A 19,925-nucleotide genomic window follows, 5' to 3' on the forward strand; every position below is an offset into this window, starting at 1 on the left:
CAGTGGGTTGACTTGTGCATGCTAATACAGAACAAACAAATGGTAATAATGAAGATATCATGGTTGGTTTATTTGTTGGAAGGAAAATCTTATATGGGATGCTGAGAATTGGATGTGATGACACAAGAATATGTAGCAAGTTCTTTTCGTTTACATACCATATCACCAAATTGTCTGGAACAAAAAAACTTTCTCCCCAATGTGGAATTTTTTTTCTCTCTGTGGCACAAGAAATCCCAATTAAGGAAGTAACTTTTTTTTTTAGCAGAAAATGGAATAAATTCTTTTTATTGAGAAGAAACATCAGAAAAGGCTCAGTAAATGATGCACAAGAGACATTGAACAGAGAAAAGGTGAAAGGCCCCGTATATAATCACTCACATGTTATCACTAATCCTAATCACTCCATTCCTCCATGGTATCTTCTCCCTCGAGAATATCACTCTCGGAACTGGCCAAATGTCATCTATGTGTAGGAATTCGATTCGGTAGATGAATACCACTCACAGATTTCTGCCTTAAATTGTCCAATTTGGCTGAGACATTGGGAATGATGTGGGAGTGCGCTGAAATAGTTGTTCGATCGAGGCAGAGACAGCACCATGAATCACATCGAATGCAGAAGATAAATCCAGCTGTTATCCAGAACAAAAGAGCTGCCCAAGAATTGCTGAGTGTCCCAGTTAGGAGGACACAACTTAAGATGATTGACAAGGTTGCTGTTAGGGAAGACACCTGTCCTTGCTGCAGATTGTGTCTTGGTAGGCAGAACAGCATTATATTTGCAAAGAAGGTACCTAGAAAAGTATACAGAAGAATCGTGTAATGCTTCGAAGTCACATGTGATAAGTTCTGATAAGAGCATTTAGAATTCAGATAGAGAATATGGGGTAATTTGGAATCGAACTTAAATCGGTGTTTTGAGTTTTCTTTGCTGTTTCGAATGGCCAAAGAGAAATACGAAGACCAGGAAGAAGTACAAGTCACAAACCCTTCATTTAAGAGAACTTCTTTGTGGTATTTTCCGCGAAATTGTTCGTGTTTCATTTCGAAAGAATTGTTTGAGCATTCAGATTCGGAATTTTGTCTCTTTTTTGAGAATTCGGAATTTCAATTCAAACGGCATTTATTAAGAATTATTCAAACGGCGATTTATTAAGAATTTTAATCTTTTCCGGATTTTGGCTTTTCCGGATATCGACCAATTAAGGATTTTGATTTATTCGGAATTTTGAGCATTTAGATTCGGGATTATGCCTCTCAACTTTTTATCAGTCGCGATTTTCGCTTTTTAAGAATTCGATATTTCGGATTTTTTCTCATTCGGATTTTCGATCTATATAGGATTTTGATCTATTCTGAATTTTTATTCTTAAAGAATTTTAATCCTTTCGGGATTTTGGCTTTTCGAGATTTCGACCAATTAAGGATTTTGGAACTTCTGGATATTGATTAATTCTGAATTTTGAACATTTAGATTCGGAATTGTGTCTCCTTTAGCCTTTTAGCATTCTCGATTCTCGCCTTTTAATAATTCTACCTATTTCGGATTTTTCTCATTCGGATTTTCGATCTAAGATTTTGATTCAAGAATTCGACTCATTTGGGATTATAACTCATTCGGAATTTCGATCTATATGGGATTTTGATTTATCCGGAATTTTGATTTTCTTCAGATTTCGAGCCATTGAGAACTTTGGAATTCATGGATTTTGATTAATTCGGAATTTTGAGCATTTAGATCCGGAATCGTGTTTCCTTCAGCCTTTTAGCATTCGTGATTATCGTTTTTTAAGAAATCGACCTATTTCGGATTTAAACTAGTTTGGAATTTCGATCTATACGGGATTTTGATCTATTCTGAACTTTTATTCTTAAAGAATTTGAACCCTTTCGGGATTTTGGTTTGCCCAGATTTCGATTTATTAAGGATTTTGGCACCCTCGGATTTTGAGTATTCAGATTCGAAATTTGTTTCTTCGGAATTGCAACTATTCGGCTTTTCAGCGTTGGAGATTTTCGGTTTATTTAAATTTCGACTCTTTTAGGATTAAAACCAGTTCGGAATTTCGACCCTTACGAAATTTTGACTAGTTCTGGACTTTGGTTTTTCGAGATTTCTATCCATTAAGAATTTCAGTATTTCGAGATATTGAGTAATTCGCGTATTTCGGGTCTTTCCGACATTGAGAGTTTTTCATCTTTTACCGTTTAAAATTTCGATTTGTTTGGGATTTTGAACTTATTCGGAATCTGGCCCATATGGGATTTTGACCTATTCAAACTTTTTATCCTTAAGGAAATATGATCATTTTGGTATTTAGGCTTTTCGAGATTTCGAAAAGCCAAAAAGGAATTTGAAACTTCGAAATTGTGACTAATTCGAGCATTTCAGGATTCAGGGTTCGGGTTTTGCCTTTTCGGAATTTTAACTTTTTGAAAATTATTTTTTATAAATAAATTTTTTAAGGGAAAATTCTTTGAGTAATCTAGGATCTTATGCCCTAGACACGCTTACGACTTAAGCCGAGAGACGACTTAGTCGGAAATGATAGAAATGAAGTTTAACTATTATTTCAAATATAATTATGCTAAGCCGTCTTTCGGCTAATCCTCAGGTCTATCAAGGCCCTTAGGATCTAGAGGTCAGTCTTGGACCAAAGAAGTCAGAATTGTTCAGAATTAAACAAGGATTCAAGGTTATACAAAAGAATTGTTCGGCTGTATAATAAAGAAACTCTTTACTAAAAAATCAATACTTTCTGTTAACAAACTCGTGATACGATGTAGTTATCAACATAGATCCGTCTGAATTTTGCGGTTTTCAACGCAATGAAGAAATAAAGGACCTAGCCAATTGCCTTAGTACTTAACTGTATCATGTAACTCACCAATAAGTCCCGATGATAACGAAATTACGTCCTGATAGATAACGCCAAAGATAACTGATGCAATTCCACAGACAATGAAGAGTATCCCAATGAGGGCAACTCTCCAAGAAGTTACTGAAGGTGTCTTCTGATTCTTATCCAGTGGTCCAGCCATTGATACCTTAATCTTCTGTCGATACTCATCAACAATGGCATCGATGTCAGTTGTACTGTCTTCTGATGCAGGAGCTTGGTCTCCGTCATCACTTAAAATTGAAGATTCTGCATCGTCATTGCGATCTGGATGCTCAAGGCATCGTGGAGATGGTGGTTCTCCCAGGAGAAGCCACTCTCTTTCCAACTCTTCATCATGGGGCTTCTTCTGCAATCGGGATTTGGCCATATTAACCGCGACTGAGGATGCTCGGCGGAAGCACCACAGTCTTCGGGATGTTGATGCTGAAGTTGGGATATTTTGAGATGTTTGTGCAGTAGCTGACTGAAGACGGGTATAGGCGAGTGATGATTCCTGGTGTTGTATGCATTTTGGTCGATATGGGGTGTAAAGAAGGTAAAGAGCTCTAAAAATTGAGGCCATTAAATGGCTACCAGCCAGAATGTAGATTAAATTCTCCATAGGACAGGCAAACGCCAGCATTGCACATAGGCTGCCTCCTGTGAAAATTGCTAAAACCGGACTACCACTGTCCCGACTTTCATATCCAATTTGCTTCGCTAGAATCTTCCATTCTGATGTTGTCAGCTTTACGATAAGAGCATACATTTCCGGAAACAGTTCCATGAGGGCTCCTGAGCAAGTTAGAACAAGAAGACAGGCCATTGCTGGTATAACTTTCGTAAGGTTTACATAGGTCAGGATCTTGAAAACTGGTACTGCCAGAAACTCGGTCTCTGGCTTAAAGTGAACCAGTGTAGAGAGACAGGCCGCAGTAAGAACGCTCGTGAAGGTCACCACGAGGATAATTAAAATGCCAGTTAGACGATTGTATCGGGCAGCTGTTGGCATTTCGGCGGGAAAAGAGAAAGCACATAGAGCCGCTCCAATGATAATTCCAGATGTTCCCTGTGGGAACCAGGTTTCCTTATGCCATTCAATTTCATCTCCCTGGAGCCAGGTAACAATACCCAGTTGTCCAATTATCCCTAAGACACCGGATATCATCAAACAACTGAATATTTTAGTATTCTCCAGTCCGAGCATAAACATTCCGGATACAAGGAACACCACAGAGACTCCAATGACATCTGGCCAGGGCTCATTTGGTGATGAATTTCTTCCTAAAATACGTAAAGACTAGTTATTTTTGGCGATTATAGCGTGTTCATGATGGCTTTTCTATACAGCTTAGGGGACAATGGGGTAGTTTCGAATCTCTGTATTTGTGAAAGGAATGTTTTCTGTACTTATGAAAGGAATAGGATTTTAAGGTGGGTACAACTCTTAGCCACGTTTGATAGGAGGATTCTATGGTGGATTTTTGGCCCCGTATGAGACGAGGAACGATTCCGAAGCCTATACAATTTTATGAAGTGTATAAGCACTACCAAGAAACTACTGTCGTCAAGCAAATACTCCCTAATAGGCCGGCTGGTCGTTTGATTCAATGAGATAAGAGCGAACCGGTCTGCAATGGGACGATGCGATGGTGCGGACCAGGACGCCAGTTTATTGGGGATGCCAAATAGGGAAACGTAAAGAAAATACGCCTCAATAGGCTTCCCGTAGGCTAGTCATGCGATTACGAATGAGAACGATCCAGCCTGGAAGCGAAGGGGACGGGTTCTGTGTTTATAGGAGACAAGAACGCTCGTCTCGTTGTGTTTAAAGGAGTCTCCGATGTACCGACCGGTGGACCAAGACGCCAGCTCATAAGGGATGTGTAATAGGAGAACGTCAAACAAATACGCCTCAATAGGCTCCGTTAGGCTGGTTATCTGATTCATAGAATGAGAACGATCAAAACTAGAAAAGTTTTTGGAGACGGGCTCTATTTTTAAAGGAGACGAGGGCGACTAGGTCTGAAATAGACTGATGTAACGGACCAGGATGCCAGCTCGTTAGGGATGCAAAATAGGTAAACATCAAGCAAATAAGCCTCAATAGCCTCCAGTAAGCTGATCATCTGATTCGTAAGATTGAGAACGATCCAGCATGGTACGTCTTTTGATTACGGAGTCTACGTTTCGAGGAGGCGAGGATGACTCGGTCGTCCTCGTCTCCTGTGGAATAGAGGAACGTTAAATCAAATACGCTTTATTAGGTTCCGATTGGCTAGTCATCTGATTCGTAAAAATGAGAACGAACCACTCTTTTTGGGACGGTCTCTATGTTTTGAGGAAACGAGGACGCCTTAGTCTCCGATGGACCGACAGGAAGACCAAGACGCCAGTTCATAAGGGATGAAGAATATGGGAACGTCAATCCTTTTGAGGACGGACTCTACGTTTCGAGGAGACGAGGACGACCCGGTATCTGATGAATCGACGGTGTGGACCAAGATACCACCTCATTTGGGGTACGGAATAAGGAAACATCAAGCAAATACGCCTGAATGGGTTCCGGTAGGCTGGTCATCTGATTCGTAAGAATGAGTACGATCCAGTATGGTAAACCTTTTGAGGATGGACTCTATGTTTCAAGAAGACGAGGACGACCCGGTCTCTGATGGACCGACGATGTGTACCACGATGACAGGTCATTAGGGATTGAGGAGAGGCAGCGCAAGCAAATACGCCTGAATAGGGTCCGACAGGCTGGTCATCTGATTCGTAAGAATGAGTACGATCCAGTATGGTAAGCCTTTTGAGGATGGACTCTATGTTTCAAGAAGACCCGGTTTTTGATGGACCGCCGGTGTGAACCAGGATGCCAGATCATTAGGGATCGAGAAGAGGGGAGCGCAAGCACATGCGCCTCAATAGGTTCCGGTATGCTGGTCATCTGATTCGTAAGAATAAGAACTATCCAGTATGGTAAGTCTTTATGGACGGATTCTGTATTTCGATAAGACAAAGCAGACCCAGCCTACAATGTAATAACGGTGTAAATCAGGACACTAGCTCATTAGGGATCGGGTACTCTGGAAGAGTCCTAACTCAAGCCAAGACCATCAATTGGTTGCAGCGATGGTTACCTACTAAGGAGGGGCAATAGTACTACTTCCTTTGAAAATACGGAATATTCATTTAAAAAGAAATCTGGGCAAAATGCCCCAGCTTCCCCTATACAGGGTCGTGAAACAGTACTTCTGCAACAACCTACGTAATAATTAGATTAGAGCGACGTGTGCTAAAGTGTTTATTGGTCTGTTATCGGTGTCTATTGTGGTTTGCCATACGCGAGTAATATTTGAATATTGTAAGTTGGATATGCCCCACTTAAAAATAGATAGACAACAGAAATCAATATACCTTACCTAATATCCACATTCGCGCCATACCCCCAGTCATTGTATCCAAACAAGTACTCAGTGTCCTTGCCAGGGCACCACAAGATGCCAGGAGGGCCAAAATGTCCATCCAAAGGGTTAGGAAGAGAAGGAGAAAATCACATTTGTGGTTAGCTCTCAAGTATCCAATATTGCTGGTTTTATTTGTTGCACTTCGGCAAATAGCTGCATCCATGTGATGAAGGACATGCAGAGGGTCATAAGAAAATCAATTGGTCAATAACAGGATGAATGTCGAGGAACTTATTGTTCCCGCCATTGTATTGATTTATTATTCACCTGAAAATGTGGCTGAAAGAGCAGCAATGAGGATGGCAAAGAGAGTTGTTGTAGCTCCAATTTCATTGTAGACACTCTGATGTACAAGTATAATGGACCCAAGGGCCCAACGACTGCCCGTACCATAAGGGATTGCAGTAAAAATCCTGGTGGTTGGCATAAAATGACCAAATAACCCACAAAAGATAATCTTCATGCAAATTAATTGTCTCTCATTTGACTATCTAATTAAGTTGCCCACAGAGCAATCACAGGCTTTGATATGGTCACATAAAACAAACATTGTGTTAAGGACAAGGGTGGGATTAAGGGTGAAAGCTCAAGTATCCCAAAGGGCTTTTCAAACTTCAAATATCCCTATGACTGTGTGGGTGGTTTGTTGAAAAATAAAAAAAAAAGACTTACATCTTATGGAAAATTCACACGCAATTATGTGGTGAAAATTTTCCTCTTGCTTTTTGCAAAATTATCAATTAAAATCTCAGGATCTAGGTTCCCTGGGAAACACTTTGTATGGTCCTTTAGGTAATCCAAAAATCTTTAATAATGAAATTTCACATCACTTTCCAATCACTGCTGAGTTAATGATATTCATAGAAGTTTCCAATCGATTCTTGCAAAAGGCATTGCGACGCGCGAAGATGTTGAGCTTTCTTTTGGGAACGTTTCATCATCGACTGAACTCGTTGGTGTAGTCTGGGTTGCCTTTATGCAGGCGACACGAAAAGAGAATGAATTGTGGAGCTTGCGCTCTTGGAGCTTTCAACACCACATGGCAATGTATTCATCCACAGGGGTTCCCCAAAGGGGCCATTCAGTCCGGAGAAAATGTACATAAAAATCCTTAATCAGGTTTAAATCTAAATTACTGGATAATAATAAAATACGCCTTAAAATGTTTTACTTGACAAGATAATTTCTCTAAAGAAAACTAATATTTAAAATAATTTAATTACAGTCCCTAAAATATTTTACATTCTGTAGAAGAAGTTTAATTATATTTTGTTGTTATTATGAAATTATACCAGTAGACCCTTGGACTGTTACAGAAGGTATATGAGCTAAACGGTAGGGGAGACTGGGGCAAAAAGTCACAAATCGAAAATTTCAAAATTCAATATCTTCCAAGATAAATGAGATACCGGTTTAAAATTTGTACCACAAATTTTCTTCGATTCGAACAAAGAATTTAGAAAATAAAAGATATCAAAATTTTTAGCCCTATTTTAAAATATTTTCCTTGAAGAATATATCAATTATTACCTACTTATTATTCAAAATTTATGCGCTGATGATTATTTCCTAAATGACTTGGATTCTTTGAATACGAAGCCGCTATCTATTTTTTAATTTTACAAAGATTTTTTTCTCAAGAAATAGTTTTATTAAAAATGGCCACTTGGGGTAAAAAGTAACAAAAGGTATGGAGCAAAAAGTAAGAAAAACTGAAACAATTTATGATGTCTCACGGCAAAAAAAAACCGTCAATATCATGTGTCGCGATTTGCAGTCTTTTGTGTATTTTTTTTCTAAAATAGCTTGAAAATCGTTTTTATCGTTCAGTTAGAAAAAATGGTGTTTTACAAAGGTGTAGAGGAATAATTTATCTATGAAAATATGTTATCAAGGTATTTTTTTTTAATTTACGGAATCCCGTAACAAAGCGAATCAAAATATGATAATATCAAATGCCTGATACTATTTGTCCTAGCATTTTTGAGAATGGTCACAAAATTACCTTTTAGCAAACGGCTCGATAAACGTATTTCCTTACAAAATAGAGGAAAATTATTTTCAGAAAGTTGTAGAGCGGTAAATTTCCTAGAAAACTGCACTAATTAGAAATTTCTGGGCGTTCGAGTACTTTGTAGAAAAATAAAATATCCGTTTTGTGACTTTTTGCCCCAGTATCCCCTAGATATAGCGTCTGGTCAGCTTCCGAGAAGGCCCTCCCTTTAAGCTGATCTTCATATCACTTACAATGTCTTTACTAATATTTCTATAATTTTTTAAATTCGAAATATTTTTTCTATGCATTTTTTGTATCATAAAAGAGCGTTAAATATGATTTTAAACTTTAGTGGTAAAGTATAGACTAGATATATTCACAAACTCGAATACCAAATGCTAAGTCGAATTAAGTCAAACGGTTAAATATTTTGCTTAATTCTTCTGAATTTCAAGGGACAGTTTCATTCACACGTGGACTTTAAAAAAAAAATCAAGATCACAATTTTGAATTTTCAAACTAAATTTTCGCAAATGGTGATGAAACATTTGAAATATCACACAAAGAATGTGTTGCAAATATTAGTCTGTAATTAATGAGGAGAATTATAATGAAATGATCATTTTTGTATTTATTTTTCGCGCAAGAAAGCAAAAACAGATATATTTTAACTTTTGAGACACTTCGAAATTCGAACAGAAAGTGCACAAAGTACTTCGGCCACCGTGCGGACGAAACAAGAAGTAAAACGTCTGTTCTTTGGTTTTCGAAACCGATCTTTGTTTTTTATAACTCCGGTTGTGCACTAAGGACTTCCTTAGTACATATTCTTAATATTTTTTAAGTAATTATTTTTTTTAAATAATATTTCCTTATCCTTAATATTTTTTGATTTTTTTTTTAAAAGATCGTCATTCATATCAATTTATTAAAAAAAATGAGTTTTTCTTGGGTTTAGCAAGTTCTCTACGTTTAGCAAGGAATAACCATTTGGAATCTCGTGAATTATAGTGATTATATATTAATATTGATAATTTTGTGTGGGGTTAGAGATTTTTTAAGTTGAATAAGGTTTAGTTCCTTCATCGTCCGTTGGGAACTTTTATAATCATTGCTTTCATAGTTGAATTTAGCGCTTTTTCTTTAAAAACACTAGTGAAAAATTTGTTAAAAATGAGGCACTAAGCATTTAATTAACAGCTCAGTATGTAACTTTCTAAATAAATATTCTTAATTTTAAATCACTGCTTTGCACAGGTTTCAAACCTTAAAGTTAAAGCGGTCTTCAGGTCTAGTTCTCGAAGTTTTCAAAATCGTAAGTAGCAACCAGATTTATTTGTTTTCCAGAAATCTATAGATAAATTTGCCTTTATAATCCGATTCTAAAAATATCTTGTTTGATAAAAAATTAAAGTAGTTAAGCCATATGACTAAGCCTCTGTAGCCCGTATAACAGGGGTTTCAGACTGGAGGTTTAGCCAAGTTACCGAAAGACTCTAAATCACAAATAACAACTAATTTTAATGGTTTTGAAAACGAAATGGATCATATTTGCCCTTCATATTTACTCGAAAGTCAAAAAACTTCCTAGAAATCTTGTTAGAAAAGAAATCATAGATAGTAAGTCATATGAATAAGCCTTAGGTCTGAAGACCATACAAGGCTTAACCTTATACGATCCTTAAACTTTCAGAAAATTTTGACCTAGAATTGGATATTAAGGAAAATGATTCAGTCGGCTCTTATAAACCATTAAAATGACATCTTATTTAAGATTTTGAGACCTTTAGGAATAGGGCTAAACCTCTAGTCTGAAGACCGCTTTAGTTATTTAGCCAGACTAAAAAACCTGAATTTCCTAAAATCAAGAATAATAATAAAAAGATTTTAAGATTCATTTGGGAATTACGGTTATTATTACGTTATTGCCTTCATCGCAATGCTTCAAACTTAAAATTATTAAAGTCTTATAATGAACTCCTTAGTAAATATTCTTATTATGATAAAGTAAAAACATGGCTTATTCAATTAAAAAATGTCTAAACTGAATCCAAAAGCTTTAAGAGAATTGACAAACACCGGCTGCAACGATTTTTACAAGGCCTTTTTAAGGATTTTAAGAGTCTAAAACTTGTGATAATTGACGATCAAGGCGGCTATTGTATTGTTTAATTAAAATCCGGTAGAAGAATTCTCATCCCTAAGAATTTTCTTACATTTTCCTTCGATAGAAATACAGCTAAAACTTTCTGCCGACATTATAAATTTATAATGAGAACCCTTGAAGATTTTTTTCAAAAATAGAAATAAATCATACTAAAGACATTAATTTACAAGACATGTTTATATTTAATTTCACATAAAAAATAACGTATCTCAAACATGATGACAATATTATGTACACTTAAGATTGGGAGGTGGAAAAAGGCGGGAAAACTGAAAAGTTGGTGGAATGATGGATTATTTGAAAAATCGTCTAGGAATTAATCCAGCATGTGTGAGAACGGTGTAGATTTCACTTCTGGGAATTTTATCAGCCTCTCTCTCGAAAACCTGAAAGGAAAAATTCTTTTTAGGAAATCCCTTAAGGTGAAAAATATTCAAAGTACGATACTGGTTCTTCTCCATGGCCAAACCAACTGCTCACAGCCAGAGCGGCTGCTACTCGTGGTGTCCTCAGGAAGGGATTTTTCAGATGATCCGGCAGAAGATTTTCCTCTTGTTCGATATTTAGCACAGCATGGTGGGGAATTTGTGCAAAAGTTATTGAGATGCAGATGAAGATGGTCACAGCATAAATGATGATTTTTTGCCTGATGAAGATCAATTTGGATGGTAATTTGCCAATTGAATTGATTAATCTTTATTTATTTATGAATAAATTACAATTTTATTATGTGGGTGACATGTGATCGAATTGCACCATCTCTAATTTTTATTTTTAAACGAGAGATAGGAAGGCATTTTACGTGATGGCATTCACTTTCAGTTTCGCTTTTTGTATAATTCCACAAGCGTGATCATTTTGTCACGGTCCAGTATTAACTAGCTTTTATTGCTCGAACTCCACAAAGAGAGCAATGTATAGTTACATTAGTTCTTCCATTTTTAGTTTGTGACGTTCTTACCCTTTATCTCGCTTATTTTGAGACTTAGAAGTCAAACGGTGTGCGATTATTACATTGGATCTTCGAAGAGCTCACCTAAAATTCTTCTGAAATTTGTTCTAGTTTCACCAATACGAAAAAAGCTAAAAAGTTAAAACAACTCAATATTCATGTAATTATTATTCTTTGTCGTTGAAAAATTTAGTAAATAAGAGTTGAAACAACTCTTCGTGCGAGTTGAATTAAATTCGTAAAATATCGATGTAATTATTACTCTTTTTCGATGTAAAAGTTCATCTCGACTGAAGTATTTGTTTAAGTGTTTTCGTTTTAAGAATATACTTCAGTCAAGAAAATTTTCGTGTGACAAAGTTCATATGGAACATCAACTAGAAATATGCCTGACAGTGTTTCATGCAGACATAATGCGGGCATCATACGTGATATTCCGTTCAGAATATATCTAAAGGGTAATTTTGTGACTATTCTCAAAAATGCTGGGGCAAATAGTAACAGACATTGGGTATTATCATATTTTGATTCGCTTCATTACGGGCTTCCGTAAATTTGAAAAAATACCTAGAGGATATATTTTCATAGAAAATTTATTCATCTAACCCTTTGTAAAACACCGTTTTCTCTGCGAGAAAAGTGAGAAAACGAGAAAAGCGCTTTTCAAGCTATTTTAGAAAAAAAAAAAACACAAAAGACTGCAAATCGTTTGACCAATGCAAACTACAAGCGGCGAAACATGATAATGACGTTTCTTTTCGTCGTGAGACATCATAAATTGTTTCGGTTTTTCTTACTTTTTGCTCGATATCTTTTGTTACTTTTTACCCCAAGTAGTCGTTTTTAATAAAAATATTTCTTGAGAGAAGAATCTTTGTAAAATTCTAAAATAGATAGCAGCTTCGTATTCAAAGAATCCAAGTTATTTAGGAAATAATCGTCAGTGCATAAATTTTGGATAATAAGTAGGTAATAATTGTTATTTTCTTCAAGGAAAATATTTCAAAAATAGGGCTAAAAATTTCGATATTTTTATTTTCTAAATTCCTTGTTCGAATTCTAAGAAACTTACGACATTGAAGAAGGCATATGGGGGTTATCTATTGAAAAAAATTTGTGCCGCTATTTTTTTTATCTTGGAAGATACTGAATTTTGAATTTTTCAATTTGTGACGTTTTTCCCCAGTCTCCCCTAATACGTTGAGAAGCGGGAAATTTGAAAACATTTTGTTACAGTATAGTTCCTCAAATTTGAACATTTGGGGGGTATAGATGACATTTCTCACTCCTCAAATTTGAACGATATTTTCAAAAACGTAACGGAATTCATGTGAAATCCACTTTTCGTAAATTAAGATAAACAACTTTAGAGAATATATCAATGTAATTTATTGTGAAATAAATGGAATTTGTTGCGGAAGTTAATATAAAACGATAATATTGAGGAAATACCAGAGAAAAATGGCACTCCACGCAAAACTTTCTTCACATAACCTCAAATTTTACTTTTTGAACTCAACTGTCGTTCAAATTTGAGGAGTTCAAATTTGAGGAACTCTACTGTACTCTTTCAGAATAAAACTTTAATTTCTTTTATTAAGGTAAATTTTTTAAATATTCTAACCACTTATTGAAGAACTCTCTGGCCAAAAAGTACTATTTGTTAATGCATTTCTATTAAACAGTTGAATCTTTTTGTTTGAACTACTTTTACTCCGCGCGAAATTCATTCTACGGCCGATTTATTCGAAAGAAAGCCCCGAAAGAAAGAAAGATATGCAAATTTTCTCGATGCATAATGCCATTTCGCGCTTTTTCTATCGATCCCGAAAATGTGCATAATGCTAGGATCTAGTGTAAATTAATGATCTCGAGCATTCCGCAAAGTGTATATCATTTTATCACATCTTCTGATGATAGTGCTAGAGCGAGAGATGGTGTCGAAGCTATACCACCTTCTCTGCAACTTTGTCTTATGACTACATATATTACTCGTTTTCGCAAGCAGCGTTGAAAGAAATTATACTTCCAGGGATCACCAGCAATTTAAGAGTCAATTGCAGTATCTCATCACGAAGTTCAGCATTAAATAACAGTGGACTATGCGGAAAAATAGGTGTTGAGAGGTGCAGTAAAAGAGGTCTCAGGCACCGGATAAACAGTTTGTTGATCACATGTTACAAATGATGATGAAAATGATGCAGAGGGAGGGAAAAATTACTAGTTTGTCGATATAAAATTGTAGATTTAATTGCATCCAATTGGAGAAGTGATGCCATATGTTTGTATTTTGTGTACGCGATGTACAGTCTTTAGCCAATTTATTGCTTTATAAATCACTTTCACTGCTCACTGAGTACATGAGGTGGCTCACCAATGAGAACTGGAGGTCTTTATCAATCTCTCTATGGTGTAATAATTCGTGCAGAAAATCGATACAACTGGATATTATGTGAGTGTCTCTGCGATTCACGAATTATTAACAAAACAATTTGTATATTAAAGGTATTTTTCTTCACATCAAACAAGATTGTTTTCGTCACGTGAACCATTTTTTGTTGTTGGTCGATGTGTTACACATTTTAAAATGTCAATTTTGAATTAAAAATTACGCCTTTCTCTACTTCAAATAATACAATGGATCGATTTTAGCAAATAGAAGACACTAAATTAGATTTATATTCAAATTTGAAGATGAAATTTCGGCAATTTGTTGAATTTTTTAGCAATCAAATGGACAATATGGTGAATTTTTTGAAATTTCGATGACCGAAATGTCGATATTGTTATTTGTGCAAGTTTATCGCGGTTTTTCATGTGATACAGCAGCAACATTAAAAAGTGGGTGTAGCTCTATTAAATACAAAGGGGCTCATACAGCAATAGAGATTTGAATTCAACTATTTTTCTTTTATTTAAGTAGTTATTGTTAGCAATTAAATATTTATTTGCCATAAAATTATGTAGATCAATTGGTTTGTTTGGTTGGTTAGAATTTTGAATGACTTAACCCTTCACTGAGAAAAAAATGGAGGTGCGATTAACTTTTTTTCCTCAAAATTTTAACACTTTTTAGGTGTAAAAATATATCAACATTTTTTAATGTTAATTTTACACCTTTTTAAGGGTAAAATTAACATGAAAAAGGGTAATTTTAACCCATAATACACTTAAAAAGCATAATATTTACACCGATTTCGGCTCAATACTGTATGATAAAATAAACATTTCCGGAATGTTATTTTAACTTTTTCGGATTTCTCTCAGTGTTCAAAGAAAAGTGGATAACCGATCGGTGGCAGGAAAATAAATTTTATGACTATATGAAACGATTTTTCAAGTCCAGCCAGAGCGTAATGTGATGGACACACTTACGACTTAAGCCGAGAGGTAACTTAACGTAAGTATAATCAAAATAATGATTATATTACATTTTCATCAGTTGCTGACTAAGCACTTTAAAAATCGTTTCATTTGGTCATAAAATTATATTTAATATATACACACTCGAGAAATTTATGTTCATATTTGACACAGTTGTAGGCAATTTGCTTCAATATGGACATAAATTGCTTTAGTGTGTAGAGGCCATAAGTCTCTCCTTCAGTTAAATTATGTATTTTTTAATGATTTAAGGCAGGATGGTATGAGTAATGTTGATTCTCTTAGTCACAGAATAAGGAGAAAACCCACAACAAAAGACTTAATGGAACGATTTCTAGTAATTTTTCTTATTAACTTTTCAGTAATATACGAAAATAAACACTAAAGAATAAACTTCTGGAACAATAAAATTTGTGAGAAAGCAGAACGATTTTTATGGCTTTCGATTATGGCATTAAATCCAATTCCTTCTTGAACGGTTTCATGATAGCTCACAAAGATTGTGTACTTCTTAATGGATATGTGTTCCTTACATGAAGTATACGATTATACTGAAAATTCACTTTAGATCGTGTATCGCGTATTGTATCCCCATAAAAATATTGTTGCGGTATTATATGCTATTCTTCCAAAGAAAGCAATTTTAAGCGGTCTTCAGACTAGAGGTTTAGCCCAGTTCCCGAAGGTCTTAAAATCCTGAATAGCGAGCAATTTTACTGCTTTTTGAGAACCCTATAAAGTCACTTATCTTTAATAATCCAATCCTAAGTTAATTTTTTCTAAAAAATCGTGATTGGTACGAAATTAGAGTAGTTAAGCCATATGGGTGAGCCTTATGCTCTAGACACACTTACGACTTAAGCCGAGAGACGGCTTAGTGAAAAGTGATAGAAATTCGGTTTAACCGTTATTTCGAATAAAATTACGCTAAGTCGTCTCTCGACTAATCCTCAAGTCTGTCAAGGCCCTTACGTCTGAAGCCAGTTTTACGCTTCAGGCTATAATTCCTGCGTGCAACGTATAACTAAAACAACTATAAGATAGTGTAATATATCATTCGGGAACTAGAGTCGAGTTTGGAGATCTGTACCTGATTGTTTATAAGCAATTGTTAAAATATCCACCTTGGTCTGTCCGAGGCTGATCTTATGGAGGAGGGCCCCTTTAACCCCGGTCACTAAAGTGCCCCATCTTGCCCTAATAAAATGAAGTAAAATTTATTAGTGAAGTAAATAAAAATCTACAAGAGCAATTCCGGTGTCTTTCCTAGATCTAGGAGCTCATCGCTCCTTCCCTTCGGTCTTGAGGCAATTGAGAGTTATTACGAGAAGTTGCAAGGTTTTACCCTGCCCCCAGAATTGTAACAATATATACATATCACACCTCTAATAATTATTCAGACGTACTTTCATTTTATTTACAATTAAAAATACGTTTCCTGAAAGTTATATTCACTGTATTTATCATTGAGCTTATTAGTTCTTTTGAGATTATTCCTGTTTAATACTAATGCAAAATTGATCATACCTATTGTACATAGAAAAAAGTGAAAAAAGTGATTTGAATATTACTTATCATTTCAAAATATTACCTACACTTAGAAAAAACCTAAAAAGTTAAAACAACTCTATGGCAGAGTTGAATTAACTCTACGAATATCCATTTAATTGTTACCCTGTTTCGTTGTAAATTTTACTAAATAGAGTCGAAACAACTCTTCGTGCGAGTTGAATTAATTCGTTGGATATCGATGTAATTATTACTCTTTTTCGATGTAAAATTTCATCTCGACTGAAGTATATGCCTAAGTGTTTTCGTTTTAAGAATATACTTCAGTCAAGAAGATTTTCGTGTGACAAAGTTCATAACATCAATTAAAAATATGCCTGACAGTTCTTCATAAAACATGTGCTTGCATTATACTTGATATTTCGCTCCGAAAATAGGGAACATAGGGAAGAAAATATTAATAAAGAAAATGATAAAACAAAAAAAAACATAAAATTGCAAAATAAATTCATTTTGGGATTTGAAAGAGTTACTTTAACTCAAAAAAAGATTCTTTTTAACTCTTGAAATGAGTTATTTTAACTCTTAAAACGAATTATTTTGAGTCTTAAAAAGAGTTATTTACACTTTTTTGTCATGTAAATTTTAGGAAAAAAAGTTAAAACAACTCTTCCGAATATTACACTTAATTAGAAGTAAAATCAACTCTAAAATATAGTTAATCGAAAATCACAACGAAAAAGAGTTAATTCAACATCGATTTGAGTAAGTTTTACTCGAATATTTTTCTGAGTGTACTAATACCGCTGATATACAAAAACACAAAAATTATTAACATGTTACCGAGATATAGATGTCAAACCAGGGGGTAAACAGGTATGTCACTCACGGTTTACTTTGGATTCCGATCAGTGTGATCATAGCGACCAATTGCGTGATCAGCGCGATCTTAAGACTGATCGTCGCGATCGGTGTGATCATGAAGATTGATTGTCGTGATCAGTGCGATCAGAAAGATAGTGGAGACTATTCATCGCGATCAGTCTGATCAGAGCGATCATGGATACTAATTGTCGTGGTCAGTGCGATCATGGAGACTAATCGTCGCGATCAGTGCAATCAGAGTGATAACAGAGACTAATTGTCGCGATTAGTGGGATCAGAGCGATAATGAAGACTAATTGTTCCGAAAAGTGTCATCTTGGGGATAATCTTCGTGATCAGTGTAATCATGGAGAATAATCGTCACGATCAGTGGGAGCGATTATGGATACTATTTGTCGTGGTCAGTGCGATCATGGAGACTAATCGTCGCGACTAGAGCGACCATAGAGACTAATTGTGTCGATCAGTGCGATCAGAGTGATAACAGAGACTAATTGTCGCGATCAGTGCGATCATAGAGGGTGATCGTAGCAATTAAAGCAGAGGCGTGCAAGAACCGTTGAAACCGAATTAACGTCAAATGAAACACGTACGTCAATGGTCAAAACGCTACCATAACAAACTTATTTTGACGTTTATTCGGTTTCAACGGTTCTTGCACACCTCTGAATTAGAGAGATCATGCAGGCTGACGGATTCAGGGTTTACTTGCTGGCTATATACTAATTTACCCCCTAATTCAATAAGAAATTTTTACAGAGGTTGGAAAAATAAAGAAAATATCAAGTATATTTAACATTTTTCTGATAAATCCTAGTTTAGCTTTTATAAATAATTTGTACATTGATAAGCTCTAGGGGAAAGCGCGCTACCTTCGGACGATTGAAGCTTCGGAAAACTCATTTTTTCTATGTTCCTAATGGATTTGACCCATGTTTATTTTCAGGAAGTTTGAGGCATTCGATTAGCTTATTAAAATATGATATTGTAATATAATGGGTTTAATTCATTAAAAACATGATGAAAAAAATTAGGTGTTTGAAGCTTGAGTCATCCGAAGGTAGCGTGCTTTCCCCTACTTGATATTAAGACCATTGCATTGTCTCAGAAAATTATAGATAAAAAAAAATCAATTTAAAATTGCATCTAAAATATAGGTTGTCGGTAAATTAGATCAATCAAAGCTAATTAATTCTAAATAAATATAACTCATATATTATTGCATGTTGAACTTGACGTGAAAATGCGAGAAAATTTATCAAATGAATTGATCTAGCCAATTGTTAATAAGAATGCCATTCACTGTAACAGATTTTGCACAGATAAGTATCTTATTTTAAGAGACGCTTGTGGAGAAATTAGTTCAACTTCGTTTTTTGTTGTTTTCCATCTGTACGAAAAATTTTGAATGGAATTTACGATTGCGCCATTAAAGCTACAAACACTTGGTTATTTAATAGATATTTTTTTGCCAATATTGCTATAGTGGTAGGTCAATTGAAAATTGATTAATATTTCAGCAAGATGGGTTCTTTTAAGGAGATTATTTCTTCACGCTACAACAATTCAATTAGGGACTGTGCACATCGCGGGAAAAGTGATGAAAATCCATCATGAAATTGAAATGTCTTCTCCCAAGACAACCAATCAATAAAGTATTACAACAAAATGAAATGTTACTTTATGAATGAGAGGGAATTATTTAATTTTTTATTTTGTATAAAAATGCAATTTTGTGCTGCAATCGGATATTGAATTATTCTGAGATGAAAGAGAGGAGAAACAGGAAAAGTCTTATATGCAATATTGTCACGTGATAAAGTGAAAGAAAGCGAAAGGAATTAAGTGGATAGGAAAAAGTTGATGGTTGAAGACACAGTAACTCCATTTCTTAGACAATCGTTGCCTCTTTTTTTCTGATGTCAAATATAAAACCAATCACGAGTAATATTCTCACTGAAAAACATTTGTTAGATAAGTACCTTTTTTTTACAATTATTGCACAAAAAAAAAGAAATTAGGCAATGACGAAAAACTTTTATCACTCAGTTTTATTGTGCTTTTCAAACATCAATCTCTAAAATTTCACAAAATATTATTAAATTTTATTGAGGGTGAATGCCTTTGTTGGAAAAAAAATTGTGTAAAATATTGCAATTTTATTTAAACTTCTTTTCACAATGCACACGAAAAAAAACTTACATTTTTTTTTAGGTAACTTGCAATAATCCAATATTTCGGGCAATTTAATTTTTGAAGAGATAAAAGACTAACAGAAGCTGGTCTTGACTTTTAATGGAAATGATAATTTGTTTTGCTTTACGTATATTTCGTGACGATGACCAGCAACACTTTTACCGCCCCGACCAGCCTTTCAATTCCAACTGATAATCGCCGTCAGAGCGACTGGCCACTGGCCTGTCGACGAAAGTGAAGTGTGGAAGAAAATGTTGGGGTCCAGTGTCCCCACCATCTTGGGAGCAGCATTTTGTGTAGTGCAATAACTCAAGGAAGAAATTGTGGGTACAGAGAGATGGTGTTCGATGTCTCCCATAAACTATTTAGTGCGTCTCTCCATGAGAAAATTTCCATAGGGGCGAATTGTGAAATAGTAGAGGATTTCGACAAAGCTCAGAAGACTAGCTCCCACGAACAGTCCAGTTGTTCCTCCCATGGACAC

At 35.2% G+C, this 19,925-nt stretch overlaps 3 protein-coding genes across 4 annotated transcripts in view; all 3 read right to left on the bottom strand.

The window, feature by feature from the left end:
* Positions 1-219: 219 nt before the first annotated feature.
* Positions 220-7,304, bottom strand: LOC129805944 (probable cationic amino acid transporter). 2 transcript variants are annotated; one of them, XM_055854234.1, is made up of 5 exons: positions 7,025-7,304; positions 6,620-6,765; positions 6,308-6,505; positions 2,892-4,169; positions 221-797 (listed from the first exon to the last, which is right to left on the bottom strand). In XM_055854234.1, coding segments are annotated over exons 1-5 (1,959 nt in total). In that variant the 5' UTR covers positions 7,027-7,304; the 3' UTR covers positions 221-462. The 2 variants fall into 2 exon arrangements, with proteins under 2 accessions (XP_055710208.1, XP_055710209.1); XM_055854233.1 differs by lacking the exon at positions 7,025-7,304 and having other exon boundaries at positions 220-797; positions 6,620-6,794.
* Positions 7,305-10,683: 3,379 nt separating this feature from the next.
* On the bottom strand, positions 10,684-11,454 carry LOC129806785 (uncharacterized). Its single transcript, XM_055855558.1, has 3 exons — positions 11,441-11,454; positions 10,963-11,209; positions 10,684-10,901 (listed from the first exon to the last, which is right to left on the bottom strand). Exons 1-3 carry the CDS (start codon positions 11,452-11,454, stop codon positions 10,809-10,811), a joined length of 354 nt encoding a protein of 117 aa, XP_055711533.1. The 3' UTR covers positions 10,684-10,808.
* Positions 11,455-19,389: 7,935 nt separating this feature from the next.
* LOC129806012 (sodium channel protein Nach) overlaps positions 19,390-19,925 on the bottom strand; it is a 46,701-nt gene continuing 46,165 nt past the window's right edge. Inside the window, exon 10 of the mRNA XM_055854303.1 lies at positions 19,390-19,924. Within this exon, the coding sequence (XP_055710278.1) occupies positions 19,803-19,924 (122 nt within the window). The 3' untranslated portion in view covers positions 19,390-19,802. The remainder of the gene's footprint in view (position 19,925) is intronic.

Source organism: Phlebotomus papatasi, chromosome 3 (assembly GCF_024763615.1).
Source record: "Phlebotomus papatasi isolate M1 chromosome 3, Ppap_2.1, whole genome shotgun sequence".
NCBI lineage: Eukaryota > Metazoa > Arthropoda > Insecta > Diptera > Psychodidae > Phlebotomus > Phlebotomus papatasi.